Below are 18,988 nucleotides of genomic sequence, written 5' to 3'. Positions count from 1 at the left end.
AAAAAGTACAAAGAGCACAGTCCCAGATTAATTCCTTGGCAGCTCCAGCGAGGGCTGCAGAAGACCCCTGTCTGAAATCCTAGAGAGCAAGGGCAGTCAGTTCACATGGACAATACTGAGAAAGAGGGACCAATGGCCCAATAAGGCAGCTTAGTATGCTCAGCCGTTTAAAGTGAACGTGAAGGTCAGACTTGGGATGAAGCTGCATGGGGCATAGCTCCAATGTAGTTAACATGGGCAACCAATGCAGAATAAGAGTGACCACATTCACCAAGGCAGGGCTAGAACACAGAGCTCTTTCAGAAGATTTACAGCTTGCTCAAACAAATGTCTCTGAACAGCATTTTGTTTGAATCCACATTCAGCTACAGGAAGGTATGCAAGCTCTTAGGTATTAAACCAAATGCCAACTGACAACCCCCACTTAAAAAACGCATCGAAATAGAAGAAATAATGTAATTAAAACAAAGTGTTGGAATGTAACAGAAAACAGAGCGTAGCCTAGGGATTTAGTTTGACTGATTGATTAAAAGCCTCTTGACTGACTTAAAAAAAAAAAATACTCATGATGAAGTAGTAGCAGACTCCCCCATCACAGTGGATGCATGCGGGGGGGGGGCGCTATAAAGAACACACTGACTAAAAACAAGGCCCCCCTTGCATGCATCCACAATGGCATAGGAGCTGCTTCCCCTCTAAGAATTGTAAAGACCAAGTGTGCTTGGAAAAATCAATCTCAGATTTACACAAGTGCATTGTCGTCACAATGCGGATGTTCACCTTCAACAAGACTATCCGTGCAAAAAGGAAACACTGTTTGCTATGACAATTCCCCCCTCTAGTGTGGGGTTATCAACTGACACACACACACACAATACTCTTTCAGCAAGTCACGAAGCGGAAAGATACGATCTTGGCCTGCTTTTTGCTCTCAAGTTAGCTCGTTTAAGTACTATAGCGGTTTTTCAAGCCGTGTTCTGGGGAGCCCTGGGCTTTCTGGATGAGAACCTCAGTAGTGGCCATTTCCATGAAAGACAACTTATCCATCACTACTGACCTCCCACAGTGTGCAGCTGCAGGAGAGGATTTGGCATTCCCCAGGCTGCACTCTCGGTTCCTGTTGAGTAATGAGGCGGCCTAAAAGGCCTGGCCAGCAGCCCACATGTATGGTCGCCGTGAAAATAATCTAGGCCACCTGCATGCAGGGAAGGGATTGTCCTTAATATATTATTCAGTGCAAGAAATGTTCTCCAACAGTAAAACGTTTGAACATCACTGGCCTACTACAGTGCACATGAAACTGTAAAGTGCCATTCAAGGCAGTATGCTAATGTTGTAAGTTTATTCTAAGGATCACGCAGAGGTTAAGAGTTTAGTTATCCAGACCTGAAAAAGCCTCTGTCAACAGCAGAACGATTCATGATGACAGAGTCCTCTTGGTTATAACCAGTATATGAAGCAATGGCCACAATAGAGTTGATGCCTATAAGAGATTCAAGATCATTATCAGCAACATAATGCCCCTTCACCCCTTCATGGTGAATAACTTGGCCCTGATGACATTACCAAACATTCTGTATTGACCTGCTTTCCATAAAAATAGTTACAGAAGTGTATGTAGTTCTCTGAATAAGCACACACAAAGTGACCCCTAGTGGAGGATGCCTGTAATGTCACTGTGAAAGAGAATTGCCTCATTCTGGTATGGAGCTGCTACTTGCATGGAGTTTGCTTGCAATTCCATATATTCTCCCAATTACCACTTGAATGTTACTCCTACCCATTTCCCCAAAGCATCACTTTTCTGTTCAGTCAATGAGAAACGGACTGAGCCACCTACGAAGGGACTCTTTGCTGCAGAGTTCAGAATCTGCAACGTTCAGTAAACTTCAGACACACCTAATTTTAAAAATCCCAAAGCAGCTACCATCACACCACCACATGCCATTTTCTTGTAATGTTTACGGTATTACCATTACGAGAACGTAATCTTGTAACTGAGTGTATACGCAGGTGTACACCATCCTGAGAGTATAACGGAGAATGGCTTAGAAGTTACAATCACACACACACGTGGCCAAATGTTTCTCTATCAGTGACCATTTAGCTTTGAAAGTTCAAAAGCACTATTAACAGAGGTCAGGAATTGGGAGACCCTGGGGTCAAATCTGGCTCCCAATCGGTGCACCCCCATGCCAACTTAAACACAAAAGTGAAAAGTGGTGTGGCGAAAGGAGAATGTGTCCCAAGAGATTGCTTGCAGGCCACTTTCGGGGGGGGGGGGAGCGGGGAGCACAGTCCTGGCCTGCTTCTCAAAGCAAGCCTCCTTGTGATTAGAGATCATTCATATGATACAGAAACTTGCAAACGTACCAGCGGGAAGCTCTCTGAATCTCAGGTACTCCATCGAGCGTGTCGTCACAAGGGGCTTCTGAGGATAATACAGCACGTGTGCAAGAGTATCCATACGGACATGGAAGTTGGTAATATAAACTCCCATAGCCTGTTTACCCATAGCAGACTGGTATGTATTCCTAGGAGACTGTGAAGAGAGGAGAGCAACCGTGTTTGGAGAAGACATAGTCATGCAGTTTAAAGCACTTGTTTATATAAAAGACATCACACACACACCCCAATTCAGTTAGAAGTTTTTATAGGAAAGGAAAGATTGTGCCGTCAAGTCAGTGTCAACTCCTAGCAACCACAGAGCCATGTGGTTTTGTTGGTAGAATACAGGAGTGCTTTACCATTACCTTCCCCCACACAGTATGAGAGGATGCCTTTCAGCACTTTCCTATATCGCTGCTGTCTGATAGAGGAGTGCCCCATATTCTGGGAAACACACCAGCGGGGATTCGAACCAACAGCCTCCTTGCTCTGTAGGCAGGTGGCTTCCCCACTGCCATCAGGTGGCCCACAAGCTTTCATAGCAGCCATAAATCAAGCCTTACAAACCTGGTTGTGATCTGGAAAGGGAATAATAGATGCACAGACTCCAAGGATCATGGACGGGTGAATCTCACAGTGTGTGTAAGTTGAACAGTATGCAACACCTTTCTCCTGCAAGTCATCTGGAGTCATGGCCAGCATCACAGTCTCCTCTTCCAGGGTGTCGATGTATTCTACAACACCACTGGCCACCAGATCCTGCCAGCTAAACAAAATGCCTCGTTTTAGGTCCAAAAATGTGATGTGGTAGCAAACAGGCATTGTTTACTTCCAACCAATTAACACACTATTGCCTTGCATTTTTAAATTATGCAGCTGTAATATCTCACAGCTATAAGAACTCATCTAGGCTTATAGTAAATCTTGAAATAAGTTAAATAAAGTTTTATGAAATATTAGAAGAAAAAGACAGACGGAAGCTATTTATTTTGTTAACATATACATAGAACATACACAGATGAAACTATGCATATCTTGCAACCGCTACTGAATTCACCATTTATGTTCAAGTACTTCTCTCTTAAAAAAAAAAAAAAAGAAATCTCATAAAATGCCTACACCAGTATTTCTCAAGCTTTTAACATTGGGCCCCTTCTAAACACTTTAGCCTTCCCGCTTTTCCTTCTCAACCTATTGGTAAGTACGCCGAGGTGTCACACACAGCTGCATATGCATCCCGCTGCTAGGTGTGCAAGGACTGGTTTACTGGGGCACTAATCTACTCCTGGCATCATGAGGAGGAGGAGGAGGAGGAGGAGGAGGAGAGGGAATCTCAGACATTCTCCTAAAACCATCCCAGCCAAGGAAGAAGCTCTCTCTGCACTTCCCTGGTTAACACAGCAGTTCTGACAGCCACAATACTAAACTTCTGCTGCAGCAGGACCTTCTTGCTCTTGGAAACTTCATCTCTGTCCTTGTCCCTAGTATACTGTGGACCTAAGGGTCCACCCCATGTTCCGGAAGCCACTAGAATAGATCAGGGCCAGCCTCAGCCTTTTCCCTAGTCTGAGATGCAAAGGCTAAGTCAACCCCACTTCTTCTCCTGTCTGCCACCTCCTCTGCAGCACCCACTACAGACACCCTGGACAGCTCCCTCTTGCCACAAGTAGAGGGGAAGCATCCCCAAGACAATGGCAGGCATGTCCTACGGCACGCATGGTTCTAGAGGAGCTGCTCTAGGGCACACCATCTTATTATTATTGTCCTTTATCTGGACTAGCTTTCCAAACAAACCAACAAAAAGGGCCTCAAATAAATAATAAGAGGGTTCCCTGTCCCCAAAGGGCTCACCAAGGTTGATACCAGCAACAGCCACTGGAGAGCGCTGGGATTGACAGGGCAGTGCTCAGGCTGTCCTTTAGACATCGCTCTAGAAACCCTGCACTCAGCAGAACTGCCTGATACAATGGCAGCAAAGTGTCACCAAAACAGTGAAGACTAGAGCTGCTGAAGTTCAACCTCAGACAGGATGCATTGGACAAAGGTTTGCCACCCTCAAATCAAACTCCAGTCAGGATCTTCAGATTCTTCTGCGACCAGGTACAACTCGGCTCAGACAACCAGTGACAATGTTTTTAAGCCCTTGCCACAGACTGAGTAATACATATAGTTGTTTCTATGAACAGCATTCTGACTATGCAGATCACTGGTTGTGATCTCCAATAGAGAAGGAGCTAATTTGGCATCAAAAGGTATCCATGGATTCCTCTCCCCAATGCAGCAGCAGCAGCAACTCTCGATGAATCTTTGCAGGTAAGTGTTTAGTAGAAGCTTATTCCAGAGCCATTGGTTTCACCTTTGTTGCCTTAACTAGCCACGTCTCCCTCTCCCCCACACTCCTCACCTTCTGGCTGGGCAGTATGCTTCCCAAACAGGCTCTAGTTGGCTTCTGAAAACTTTTGCTATTTGTGTCTACAGATCCCAGACCCACTCCTCATCCTCCATAGGGACTCTGACCTGAGCCTCCTCTTCTCATGGTGAGCGGGACCTACTCTGCTGAACTCCTCCCATCCCAATCCCATAGCTTCCTCTTCTAGCCACTAGTCCCATCCCAATGAAATCATTCCTGCTGTATCTGCTGGCAGAGAAGTAGGGGAAAGACACATTTTCTCAAGAGAAAAAGGGAGAAGCCAAGACAGTCTTGGGGGCATTTCCCTACCTATAGTTGTTATATTCTCGCTCTTTCAGTTGGTCAATGTGCCTCTTCTTCAGCAGCAGCTTTTGCTTTTCCACAATTAGAAGTGGCCGGCAAATCCTGCCAGCATCGGTATAGATGCGGATTTCTCGCTCCCGGATATCCCTGATCATGGACACCTGTATGAGCAAGAAGACTCTCAGAAGCAGCAGTTCAAACTAAGGATAGGGCAAAACACCTCTTCTTAAGGGCAAACTTTTGAGCATGTGATAAGTGCCTGCAACTGGCAATTTTTTATTTTAAAGATCAATCCTGTCATCATCTCTACCCAAATAAAGCATCTATAGGTCACTGATTATTTCATTTACTGCGTTCCTTCTTGCAGAACCAGAGTGTACAACCCAGAACTTAATCATTATTACCTCTGAAACAATGATGTCCATCTGACGCCGCAATTTCCTCAGGGTGTTCATCAGCTGCTCCGGGTCTTTGTGTATTCCAACCCAGCAGCCATTCACAAAGATCTTTGTGGCACTTAAAAAAGAGAATAAAAACTTTACAACATTGTTCTAGGTGGTTCTGGAAGCTACTGGGATTTACCCTCTTTTTATACATACTCTGCAATAGCTGCTGGAGAAATTTCTTCCAGGTTTTCCATACTCCATTCTTCCAAAAATTCCAGAATGGGGGACGGCTGAGATCCCACAGAGATATAAGCCATTAGAGCCAAGTTCTTCACAAGCCCTACAGCGTGACCCTAGAAATAAATGGAATTGCTTATTGTTCACAACAGCATATCTCCCTGCAGAAACTGCATGAGATTCATAAAGCACAAAAGGTCCAGCAGTTCTTTCAATTAAGCGAGGCGGTTTAGGGCCTGGGCTTTCAGCTTCCTACCTTCAGGGAACCTGACTTTCTATCATGGAACACCAACATGCTGCACAGGGTTCTGGGACATGGTCTAGGCCCTCTAGGGCATATACTCGGCTCATGGAAGGCACTGTCCAGGCCAGCCAGGCCTCACTGCCACCCTGCATTAACTGAAAATGTCCTCTAAAACCTACCCACACAGTCCACCCACATTGCACAGGCTGACTGGTTGCACAGGCAAGATGCCTTTCAGTGAACTTTGTCCACCATTGCTGATCTTCTCACTGAAGAACCCTTAAATAAGTTTCCAAGGAACCCAAATGCTGACAACCTGAAAGCCACTGGCTAACTATCAAATATCATTATGAAGTCTAATAATGAAACAGACTACACAGTCACTGTAAAACAGAAAGAGAGAGACACACACACACTGTATAGGATGGAAACAGGGATCCATGCATTACCTCTGGAGTCTCAGCAGGACAAACCATCCCCCACAAGGTGTTGTGCAGCTGCCTGGGCTTGGCTAATTTACCATCTCTACCAATAGGGGAATTCAAGCGCCGTAAGTGGGAAAGCGTTGATGCAAAGGTCAGACGGTTCAACACCTTCGAGGAATGCAATAAATTCAGTTTTTTAGGCCAGCTCATGAGATCCATAATCTTGATCTTGTTCATGGTATAGGGAGGCACAGGGGAAGGTTTAATGTTCTTGGGAGGCACAGACCACTTAGAAAAGAGGAACAGCATTCAACTAAACTGGCTAGGCACAGACACCCTTCTGTGCAAGGAGACATATCCCACATGATGTGTCACAAGAATTATTAGACCATACTTAACTCTTGTTTTAATAACTATAAGCACAGTTTGGATACAAAAAGGGACAGGTGATTGTAATTCTTCACCCTATCAGAGGCTCCACAGCACTGCAGTATCATTACGTTCGTGGGGGATTCTGACTTAGTTCTGTATAGAGGCTGAATGCTACTAAGTATTAAGTTGCTTAAATCAATTGTTATCTTGCTATGAATCTACATTCATCTGTAGCCTTCAGCATGGATCACGTGAGCATTTTACTAAGATGACAGAGAGTTAAATTCAGGCTCAACAAATGGCCAGGAAGCAGAGGATGCTGCAGCATTGCTGAAGCCAATGAGCATGAATCTAGTCAGTCCCTCCAATGGGAGCCCCATGTAAGATGAGAAGAATGTTTGCAAAATAAAAAACCATCTGAAGAGTTTAGTTCTACTACATGAAATGCTCACTAGCCAACACACAAGTTTTGCTCTCCCGTTCCCTCGTAACAGCAAAGATTTAAGAAAAGTCTCTGGGCATCGACAAGATGATCAAAAGGAATCTAAATTAGTCATCAACACCAGCTTGACAGTCTCAACCCTGGCCTACAACATGGAATAGGAAAAGGAGTCTAGAGTTCTCTATAAAAATAAGGGCTTGTGCCCAATGAGCTAAAAACCCAACTGGGGGGTTGGTGAGACCCTCACTGCAAATTGGCTGAGCTACTGTGGTATCCTGCCGTGCTCATTTTAACAGCTATGGTGGGGGTCACCACAGTGCAGTCGCACCTGACAGTGCCGTCAGGAAAGTCAGATGTGATGGGGGGATTGAATGCTTAAGAACAGAAGTGACTGTGTGTTGCTGGGGAAAGAGAAGGCCAAGGGCTGAGAACCTGAGGCCACGGGAAGGGAAGCTCAAGCAAAAGGGAGAGAGCAAATTGTGGGCAGAAGATGGAGGAGAAGAGGGGGCCAAGGAGGCTGCAAGTTAAAGGGAGGAATGACCCAAGAAAGCAGACTGGGGGGAAATCACTGTTTGTAGCTGACGACCTCCTGCTCTGAGGGAGAAAGTGAGGAACTGCAGCTCAAGGAGGCACAGCTGTATTTCACACACTGATTTCAGGTCCCAGGACTTTGGAATGTGCTTCCTAACAAAATTATAACCTCCTCTTCTCTGGGTGTTTTTAAGAAAGATCTGAAAATATACCTGTTTAGTCAGGCTTTTCATTTATAGTTTTAAAATTTTAAGTTTTTAGTTTTTATCTGTATTTTAAATTGTTTTAATTGTATTAATGTTTTAATTGTTGTTGTGTTTTTAGATTGTGAACTGCCCGAAGACTTATGTGTGGGACAGTATTAAAATGTGTTAAATAAAATAAAATAAATAAGATTTCAGCAACCAGGCCAAATAGTTTGTTAAAGATCTCTAACAGTTTCATGAGATTCAGAACACTTACTTGAGACACTCCAGCTCTAGCTTGATGAGCTTTCTTCTGGTCTCCCCAGTTACCTGTGGCTAGGGAATATTTCAAGCCATCCGATATAATCCTGGTTTTAATTGCCAGCTCCAAATTAAAATCTTTCCCTCTGTCAATAAACTTCTGCGCATATATTCTAACTTCTTTTAGCAAGTTCTTAAACATTCTGTTGAATAAGAAATCAGAAAATGTAACTGAGTTAAGAGCAGCTTTCCATGTTTCCCAAAAAACTCTATGGAAAGGTTGAACATAAAAGCCCCAGTTCAGAAGTTAGGAATGCCTGAGCCCCATTGAGTTCAGTGGGACTAACCTTCTCATGATTGGGGTCTAAGAAATAGTCTACAGCTACATAAGATGATCAGATGGTTTTTGTGGCTAACACATGAGAATCTTAATAATGTATTTTTAATGTAAAAAGAGAACACCCAGTTGTGTTCCAGGAAGAATTCTCAACTTAGTATGAGCCCCAAGCTCTTCCATGCCCCGCCCCCAGCAGGCAGAAATTGGGCTGAATGTATTTATTCAAACTTGGTATCTCCCTGACCGTGATCAGGCCATGGAAAGGAGGAGGGAGAGTTCAGTCAGATGGCCCAGAGATACACCGTGTTCAAACAATCATGGCCCAGCTCAGTTCCCTCAACAAGTTCTCCTGCAGCTAGAGGCAAGCACCCAAGATTCAAACCAGCTGCAGAGTTCATTGGGGCACAACACCAACAGGCACCACAGTCATGCTACCGAGAGCTACTAAGTATGAGAAGAGGTTTAATCTTCAAATTCATATTCATTTACTTATTTGTACAGCGCTCCAAACTTTAATCTCTGGGCAGTTAACAACAACATAAAACAAGTTAACACATATACAAAAATCTTAAAACAATTTAGACAATCCAAAAGTCAAACCAATTAAAACTTAAAAATTTAAAAAGCTTGGGTGAAGAAGTGGGCTTTCTAATGCTTTTTAAAAATTTGCAGAGATGGGGAGGATCGTCTTTCAGTAGGGAGCGCATTCCACAGTCTCAGGACAGCAACTGAGAAGGCCCATCCCCATGTGGTGGCCACCAGCCGAGCTGGCGGCAACTGGAGACTGACCTCCCTAGACAACCTCAATAGGTGGTGGGGCTCACAGTGAAGTTACATCTTAAAGTAATTCAGTGAGAACCAACACAATTCCATAATGAAGTTACATATTAAAGTAACTTGGTGAAAACCAACACAATCCCTAAATGTTTAGGCATGTTCGTTCACCTCCCCAGTCCCCCAAATAATCTTTCTTTTTTTAAAGTTTTGCACTCACTTGTAGAACACGACATATTATACCAACCAGAGCAGCAGTTGCATCTAAATACTGTTACAGGACAGGATTCCTCAAGAAACAGAATCAACCACAATTAAATTATTATAGCAGCTTGTTGCACTCACCCTCTAAACAGAAAAGCAAGCAATGGCCCTGCGAGGTCAAGACGTTTATTGCCATAATGATCTCTGTCATCCAACTCTCTTCTCCCCAAAGCTGCCAACAGTAACCTATGAACCATGTACCTAACAAATAAATGCAGGTTATTAACAACAGTTGGGCGTCCTGATTACTGGGGCCTATACTATATGGATCTGTAAGTTATCCCATATGAAGGCACTGAAAGTGCACCAATATCTTACAAGAATCCCTCCCTCCCTCACCTCCCACAAAAGACCCAGATGCTATAGAGACTCTTCAAAACCCACCATTTTGTTAGTTTGGTAGTCTGGGTTGCAAAACATACTTTTGTTTGCTTTTCTTTTTCAGAGACCTAAAGTGGAATTTTGAAGAGCACTGTATTGAACCAGCAACCAATGCATTTTATAAACCGTCTGGGTAAGGCTTGTATTCACACCTTACACAAGGGGAAGGAAGCAAGGAAACCTTCCTGCTGCTTCTTCCCTAAAGGATCCCCTGAACTTTGACTGGAGGACCCCAAGAACAGGGTGAAATGGGATTAATGTGGGAGGTGGGGAAGAGATTGCTGAATATCAGGCTGAAAATCATTTGCAATTATACAATGCACTGTAAGTATTCTTTGAAAATTACAACAGGGGATTTTGTTTGGATTAAAAAAACAAGAGCATTTCTACAAGTTTCTGGATTTAATTTTAACACTAAGCAAAAAAAAAAGGAATCCTGCATATACACTATTAGTATTTACGTACCCGAGAAAATATGCCTTTTTGGTTTCACAGAAGTCGCTGACACCAACATGCGGAAGCATCTCTTTCTGCAAAACTTCTTTTGCATATTTGATTCTTTTCTCTTTTGTGACACCAGGCTTTGCACCTCTTGAGCCAATGAAATTTAAAGCAACGTTCTGTTCTTGGATGACAAACGCTTCATCCAAAGACGGTTTAACCTAATCACATATAAAATTGAACATAGTCTGCTTTTGGAAGAAAGGTCTAAAAACTTCTTGATAACTTTAGGGGTGTGATATTGGTAAGCCTTACAGGATGGTGATGTTTTGGCTATTGTAACCAGCGGGTTTGAGCACCTTCAAAAGAGACTTAGAAAGCTAAGGCAGCAAATCTAATGGCAGTTACTAGAGAATAAGTAAGGGGGGAATGTTTATAAATGCTACATGCTGCTCTAGGTCAAGAATCAATACAGGTGGCCCTTGTTAACCGCAGTCCCAGCAACCACGGTTTCACGTATCCACGGTTGGGCAATGAAGACCCAATCTTGTTATATGCAATTTTAAAGGGGGTTACAATTCACCCATGCTGGGTGGCCAGAAATAACCACCAAAATAATTTCCAGCCAACATTTTTCTCAAAGAATTCATTTTGTGGCTCTTATTTTTTTAAAAAAAAACCATGATTTTTCACAGAAGATAAGCAGAATTCAGAGTTTTGGGAGGCACTGCTGGACAGCTGGAGAGCATAACACTACATATTATTTAGTTATTTTATATATTTATCATCATATTATTATACCACCTGATATGTATATCTCTAGGCGGTGTACAAAATTTAAAATATTTAAAAGTCACAAATTAAAATACATGACAATAAAACAATAGAATAAAATTATTAAAACAAGTTTTTAAAATTACTAAAATTAATTCTAATTAAAAGCCTGAGATAACAGGAGGGTCTTGAGGTTCTTCCTGAAAACAAACAGAGAAGGAAATGCTCTTATTTCAACAAGAAGCTTATTCCAAAGCTCTGGGGCAGTCACAAAAAAAGCCCGGTCCTGGGTCGCCACCAAACGAGCCACTGGCAACCATAACCAGACCTGTCCAGAAGATCATAAAAGGCAGCAGGGATTATGACAAAAGAGGCGCTCTCTCAAATAGCCTGGACCCAAGCCATTAAGGGCTTTATAAGTAATAACCAGCACTTTGTATTTCACCCAGAAACATATTGGCAGCCAGTGCAGTTCTTTTCGAACCGGTGTTATGCGGTCCCTTTGTGCTATCCCAGAGACCAATTATACCAATTGTAGTTTCCGGACTATGTACAAAGGCAGTCCCACATAGAGCGCATAACAGTAGTCAAGCCTGGAGGTTACCAGCATATGTACCACTGTTTTAAGGTCATTCACCTCTAGAAATGGACATAGCTGACGTATCAACCGAAGCTGATAAGAAGCACTCCTGGCCACCGCCTCCACCTGAGAAACCAGGGAGAGCTTTGGGTCCAGGAGCACTCCCAAGCTCCGTACCTGATCTTTGGGGGGGGGGTGTAACCCCATCCAGAACAGGCAGATCTAAATCATCTCTCGGATCCTGGCCCCCCACAGTCACTACCTTCATCTTATTTGGATTCAACTTCAGTTTGTTATCCCTCATCCAGCCCATTACTGCCTCCAGGCAAGCATTTAGGGAAGATATGCCCTTTCCTGATGAGGTTGGCATAGAAGAGTAAATCTGGGTGTCATCAGCATATTGATAACACCCAGCACCAAGCCTCCTGATGATCTTTCCCAGCAGTTTCATACAGATGTTAAAAAGCATTGGAGACAGTATGGAGCCTTGTAGGACTCCACACTTCAGTTCTCGCTTAGTGGAACAACCGTCTCCAAGTGACTCCATCTGGAATCTGCCAGAGAGATAGGAGCGGAAACACTGTGAGACATTGCCACCCAATCCCACCTCCTCAGGCGGTCCAGAAGGATACCATGGTCGATGGTATCAAAAGCCGCAGCGAGATCCAAAAGGACCAGCAGAGTCACACTCCCTCTGTCGATAGGCAGTTGGAGATCATCCATCAGGCCGACCAAGGCAGTCTTGACCCACATAGCCCACACGAAAGCCAGTTTGAAATGGATCTAGGTAATCTGCATCATCCAAAACTGCCTGGAGCTGAGAGGCCACCACCCACTCAACCACTTTGTCCAACCATGGAAGTTTAAAAACAGATCTGTAATTAGCTAACTGAGGGATCCAGTGCAGCTTTCTTCAAAAGTGGTCTAATAATAGCTTAAGGAGGCTAGCTTGAGGGCAGGACAGCATCCTGCCCTCCTTCAGAGAAGCATTTATAATATCAACCAGACCCTCTCTGATAATATGATTATCCGATGTGATAAGCCAAGTTGGGCAAGGGTCAAGAGAACAAGCTGTAGGATGCATAGTCCGAAGCAGTTTGTCCACTTCCTTAGCAGTCACAAACTGACAATGATCCAATCTAATCCCATAAGAGGAGTTGCTGGACACCTCCACAGTAGACTCTGCAGTAACTGTGGAATCCAGCTCGGCCCGAGTCTGAGAGATTTTATCCGCAAAAAAGTCATTCAAGACATCACAGAGAGTGACTGATGGTTCCAAGTTTAAATTAAAGGGGGAGGGGGTACCTACCAGCCCCCTCACAACCCTAGACAACTCAGCTGGACGTGAATTTGCGGAAGCAATGCGGGTAGAAAACACATTATTTCACTGATTTCTGCTTAATTGCTTTTTGCCCTTTTACCACCCTCCAGGAACCCAATCCTCCAATTCCCTTTGAATTAAGGTCTGATCCGTGGTAGTAGCAGAGAATGGAACCCACACAGATAACGAGGACCACCTGTATGTAAGAACAATAAAATCAAGGCACATTACCATTTCCATCATTTCAGGATCCTCAAAGTCATAAATGATATGTTCTAGAATGTCTCTGTCAGACACAAAGCCAAGCGCACGGAAGACAATAATGATGGGCACTTCCTGTTTGATATATGGCAACGTTGCCACAATACGCTGACCAATGGCACTCTTTTTTGCACCCTAAAAATGTAGGAAAACAGATTTTGCATAAATTTGCCTTCAAATAAGCATATATTTTATTGAGCAGCATTCAGGCTAGTTTTGCACAACCTGCATTCAGGTGGTTCCTTTTTTGCTACGGATAGCACAACTTTGTAGAGAACCACAACTGCAAAAAGTTCTTGTCACTAAACACTGTAACACTGAGTAACCATGCATAGAATTTCACCCCATGGTTTTTGAAAAATGCTTACCTGCCCACCTCTGGCCAGCATGCTAACCCATATAGTACTTGTTGGCCGAGAAGAATTCTCCAGACAAGATCGACACTCTCCTGTGTATGCATATTTAGAATCTTTCTTAGCAAACACATACACTGTGTTTGTAGCCATCTTCTCTTGAGCAATCAGAACCTGTTCGGGGAATATATTTGTTTGTTTATTTGTATTTATCAAATTTGTAGACCGCACCAAAGTTCTGTCTCTAGGCGACTGACAACATTAAGTTAAAACAAAAATTAAAACCTTAAAACAATTTAAAAGCAGTGAAGTTAAAAAGCTTGGGTGAAAAAATGAGTCTTTAGGGACTTTTTAAAAGTTGTCAGAGATGGTGAGGCTCTTATTTCAGCAGGGAGCACATTCCAGAGTTTCGAGGAGACAACAGAGAAGGCCCATCCCTGTGTGGCAATGAGTCGGTGGCAACTGTAGACAAATCTCTCCAGATGATCTTAACAGGCGGTGGGGCTCATGGTGAAGAAGATGTTCTCCTAAATACCTAGGGCCTAAGCTGTTTAGGGCTTTCCATGTTATAACCAACAACTTGTATTTTGCCCAGAAAGTTACTGGTAGCCAGTGTAGTTCTTTCAGTATAGAAGTAATATGGTCGCTCCGAGATGACCCAGAGACCAAACTGGCTGCTGCATTACGTACTAAATGCAGTTCTGGACTACATACAAAGGCAGCCCCACATAGAGCACATTGCAGCAGTAAATTCTGAAAGTGACCAACATATGTACCACTGTTCTGAGGTCACTTATCTCAAGAAATGGACACAGCTGGCATATCAGCCAAAACTGATAGAAAGCACCTCTGGCCACTGCCTGAACCTGGGACACCAGGGAGAGGTTTCGATCCAAAAGCACTCCCAAGCTGCATACCTGCTCCTTAATAAGCAAGAATAGGCAATTTGTTTAACATTTACTTTTTCACTGTTAATAAGATACCTCTAGGGTGTTTATTCTTCCAGAACAGGAAAAAGAGACTGTCGGAGACAACTCGAAGGAATTCTGGTAGAACAAGTGGAGTGAACAAACATGACCCAGGGAGACCAAAATGCAAACCCCTGTTCAATGGGACAGTTACAGAGATTTGTCTCATGTCACAGAATGCCTTCCTCCTAGGTATCAAATTCGCCTATTTTATCCATCCAAAAAAGAATTCTGCTGCTTCTACCCCACCACCAAGGTAAGCCCCCAAACACATACACACAGAGGCCTGGGGGTGGGGTTACCTTGGCAGAGCTCTTCCATCTTTTTTTGTTTTATCTACAGTGACCCCATCCTGATGCAACATCCAAGTCACACAGTATCAGGGGCACTATGATGCCAGTGCAAGTGCTGAGAAGTGCTCTGACATCTTTGCCAGCCAGCTGCCAAGGTAAGTCCTCCTGAATCTAAGGGAGGCTCATACATGTACAAGAGGGTCAACCGGAAGGCATTTTGCCCACCTCAAGGATGGAACTGGAACCAAGTCAAGCCTCTGTGAGATTACAAGTCAGGAGCTGGAGCCAGTTTAACCTTGGCTTGTTTTACCAAGCTGTGGTCTAATCTATACCACAGTTCCACGTACACATGTGATGTGGAACTAAAGTTTAGTTCCAAATGAAAAAGTGAATGTTTCTAATCTTCTCCTCTCACATGCAAAAGAAGAGGGGAAGAAGTGCTCAAGTCCGCAGCTCTCCAAAGCTTATGGCAGGAAACCACAGCTTGTACTAGACCCACCAAAATAAGTGTCTGAACCAGGCCACTGAAAATAAATGTTGACTTACTAAATTATTACGTGGGTGGAGTGCTTAAGGACTCCAAAGTTCACCAAAGAGAACCAAATCAAAAGAAACCAAGGCTCAACTATGTCAAAATATTGATTTTAAAAGTAAAAAATGTGTGATTTTTAAAGTTTCTAACATTTTAGGAAACTCATATCAACCAAGATTATGAACTTCCCTAAAATCTCTGAAATCTCTCTTTGAAAACTAGGGGCCTGGTAAGTTTGACTGCATGCACACCAAGGGGTGGAGGAGAGGGCTCTCATGTCCCATAGGGATTCCTCTGCATGGGGGTACTGCGACTTTGGGGAGAATGATCCTGCTCACAATAAGTAACAGCATGTGCAACGTTTTTAGCTTATCTTTTATACAGTGAGGTGTACTCTTAAAAGTGAGAACAGACATTCTAAGCAAAACCAAACCACTGCAAAACTTTCTGCACACATTTTTGTGTGTGGATTCCAAAAGTTTACCTTTTCTGACCCATTAATAATGAAATAGCCACCAGGATCAAGGGGGCACTCATTCAGTTCACAGAGATCACGATCAGTCAGACCATTAAGCAGGCAGTATGTAGATCGCAGCATGATAGGAATTTTTCCTATGAAGGTTTTCTGGTGCTGTGTCTGCAACTGGTCCTCTCCTTCCTTAATAACAGTCTTTGTTATGTCCACATACAATGGAGCAGAATACCTTTGAAAGAGAAAGCATCAAATAAAATGTAAATTTCCAGCATCAGGATAACATAGTTCACATTAATAATCTGACAAAACATATTTCTCAAATGACTGACAGCTTTCATATCACCATTATAACCCAGGGTATTTTGTTCTACCATACGTCACATCTTGCTAGCAACAGAATAATGTAGTGTTAATGACAACAGAAGTAGATATTTCTTACGTAAGGTTTCTCAGTCTAGCTTCATTTGGCATCATGGGTGAAGGAGCACCATCTCTTTCCCAATGCGTAGGCTTAGAGAGGTAAATCTGTTCAAATTTCAGAAGGTAGCGCGGCTGAAAATAACACAAACATGTAAAATTTCTAACAAAGTATAAGAGAAGTGAAAACGTTTTCAAACATTCCCTTCATCCAGTCTCTTAGTTATCAGCAGCACTGCTGTGGTGTCACAGGAGTGCAGAAAGAGACCAGAATGCTATATGGGGCACAACACTCGACTTCCTGAGAATTTCTGCTTTCATTTCTAAAAAAGGTTTCTAGCCCTTATGATTGCAGAGGTATACTTGAAAGCGTGCAGACAACTGCTACTGCAATTTCAGAAGCCAGAGAGGGGGGTGAATAAAATTCCCAGTAACTGGGGATGGCACTTCAGTGCATCCTTTCCGCAATTAGCAATAACAAAATTACAGATAAATAGAGGAAGTTGAAAATAAGCACACACACCCACAAAAAAATCCATACATTGGTTCAATTTGTAAATCACAATTTCTTAATGCAAAATTTGGATTGCATGTGCACAGAGCATTAATCATTTTAGTGAAGAGTACACAGCCCCAAGTATTTAGCACACACACAGTTGAGACCTGCATGAATAAAATATATCATAGCAAGACTCTCTTACTGGTTCTTCCACTTCTCCAGTAGCGTGTTGGGCCTCAGCTTGTAAATCAATTGGTGGAGCATCTTCTACGATTCTCTGCACAGACATCTGAATAAACTCATCGAAAGAATCCAGCTGTTGTCGGACAAGGCCTTTTTCATCAAAATAGGAGCTTCAGAAAATAGTTTAGAGTCAGTTATTTAATGAGAACCACCTCTACAGACCAGAACATTAACACAAAATACAGTTACTTTTAAAATTATCACCAGTGCTGTCATTCAGTTAAAGAAATGTTAGTCACTCAACCATAAGCCTTTTAACCAACCAGCTGGTTGGTTGGTTTTATTCATTTGTTCTAGAATTCCAGAAATACATTCTAGAAACAAAGGAAGCACACATTTTACTTCAGATGATTCATGGTACCATAGCAGGCATAATCTTAGAAGATACATTCTCTCCTGAGGGAAACAGAAAAGGAAAGTAACTAGCTGGGCCGGGCACAGAGCATCTGCGCCACAAGTTTCCCCCGCCTGCACGCCACCGATGCCAATACCAATTTCGTTCGCAGCCCTCCTGCCACCACCTTCTTCCCCTGCCCGCCTGCCCACCACCGCCATTTTCTCTGCCCATCCACCAGCACCATTTTTGCCCGCTGCCACTGTTTTGTCCCCCTCAGCCCCACTGTGGCTGCCGTTTTGTTTCCCACCTCGCCTCCAGCGGTGCCGCTTTTCTCTTTCCCTGGTGGCAGCTTGCTCACAAACTCTCGCAAGAGCTGCCACACATGGGATTAGTGACAGGTACGCCTCAGAGAAAAAAAAAAATATATATATATATATATGGAGAGGGGGAGGGGGAGGGGGAAGGATGCTTTCAATAGCTGCTGATTAATCAGCAACATCTTTTGTCAAAAGCTTAAAATTAATTATTGTACAAATAACTGATCAAACACTGCAGCCTTAATTATCAATATGAAAATACAAGTTCTACGAGGGTGAGAGATGAGGAAAAACAGCATTGATATGTTTCTGACTTGGATCCTCCCAACAGAGCAGAATGTACTTTCCCTAGGAATGTTTGTGTGGAAATCTTCAATGATATGCCAGCAGCATCCAGAAGGTCTGCCAGGAACAATTTACAACAACAAATATTTATATACCACTTTTCAACAAAAGTTTGTAAAGCAGATTACATAGAGAAATAATAAACAAACATATCAGCAGCAGGCTCTTAAGCAGACTTACTTGAAAGTCAGTCTTATGATTTCAGTGGAACTTTCTCCCTAATAAGAGCCCTTAGGATTGCAGCCTAAGACTACAATCCTACACACACCTAGCTGGGAGTAAGATCTGTCCCACTGAGCTTAGTGGGCCTTATTTCTGAGTTGTATCTCTGTATGTTTATACAGAGAATCAGGTCACACTTTCCACTGGTTTCAGTGGAAGACATTAGGCATGTGCTTTCATTTCCCACTGAAATTCAGTTACTTCAAAGTGCTCAACTTCAGCCAGATTAGATCTATTTTACTTTCAATGTGGTGAGTTACCTGATAACAATCCAGCATGCTTCTTGCCATAAATCAGGGGTGATTTCGTCATCATCTTCGTCATATTGCATATCTGCCAACACAAAAAGTGAGAAGCAGTAGTTTCTTTGCATAATAAGAGCTAAAGATACGAAACCTACAGGGATCAAACCACTTCAAGTGGCTTAATTCTGACAAGTTTCTAAAAGCATATTGATGACCACCTATTTGACAGGCAGAAGTCTCTCCCAGTCCTACCATATCAGATCCTTTTAAAATGGAGACTGAACATGTGACTTTCTGCATGCAAAACTGTTCACCATCTTTTTTCTAACAGTGGCATGGTAGCCATGGCAGGCGTTTGCTTTTTGTAAGAAGGCATTTATCATCTCTAATTATGATACCACCATAGTACTTAAGACAGTTGTTTC

The 18,988-nt window shown here is 43.0% G+C and overlaps 1 protein-coding gene across 1 annotated transcript in view; it reads right to left on the bottom strand.

Annotated features, from left to right (window-relative positions):
* POLR2B (RNA polymerase II subunit B) overlaps positions 1-18,988 on the bottom strand; it is a 28,161-nt gene that overhangs the window by 7,546 nt on the left and 1,627 nt on the right. Inside the window, exons 2-17 of the mRNA XM_053297314.1 lie at positions 18,579-18,651; positions 17,057-17,207; positions 16,378-16,490; positions 15,948-16,167; positions 13,686-13,844; positions 13,288-13,452; positions 10,406-10,602; positions 9,641-9,760; positions 8,201-8,387; positions 6,418-6,561; positions 5,701-5,840; positions 5,506-5,617; positions 5,108-5,262; positions 2,956-3,154; positions 2,374-2,542; positions 1,387-1,483 (exon numbers count right to left, since the gene is read on the bottom strand). Coding sequence (XP_053153289.1) covers positions 1,387-1,483; positions 2,374-2,542; positions 2,956-3,154; positions 5,108-5,262; positions 5,506-5,617; positions 5,701-5,840; positions 6,418-6,561; positions 8,201-8,387; positions 9,641-9,760; positions 10,406-10,602; positions 13,288-13,452; positions 13,686-13,844; positions 15,948-16,167; positions 16,378-16,490; positions 17,057-17,207; positions 18,579-18,651 — 2,401 coding nt within the window. The remainder of the gene's footprint in view (positions 1-1,386; positions 1,484-2,373; positions 2,543-2,955; positions 3,155-5,107; positions 5,263-5,505; positions 5,618-5,700; positions 5,841-6,417; positions 6,562-8,200; positions 8,388-9,640; positions 9,761-10,405; positions 10,603-13,287; positions 13,453-13,685; positions 13,845-15,947; positions 16,168-16,377; positions 16,491-17,056; positions 17,208-18,578; positions 18,652-18,988) is intronic.

This window comes from Hemicordylus capensis, chromosome 2, assembly GCF_027244095.1.
Source record: "Hemicordylus capensis ecotype Gifberg chromosome 2, rHemCap1.1.pri, whole genome shotgun sequence".
NCBI lineage: Eukaryota > Metazoa > Chordata > Lepidosauria > Squamata > Cordylidae > Hemicordylus > Hemicordylus capensis.
This window is presented reverse-complemented; position numbering and strand designations above follow the sequence as displayed.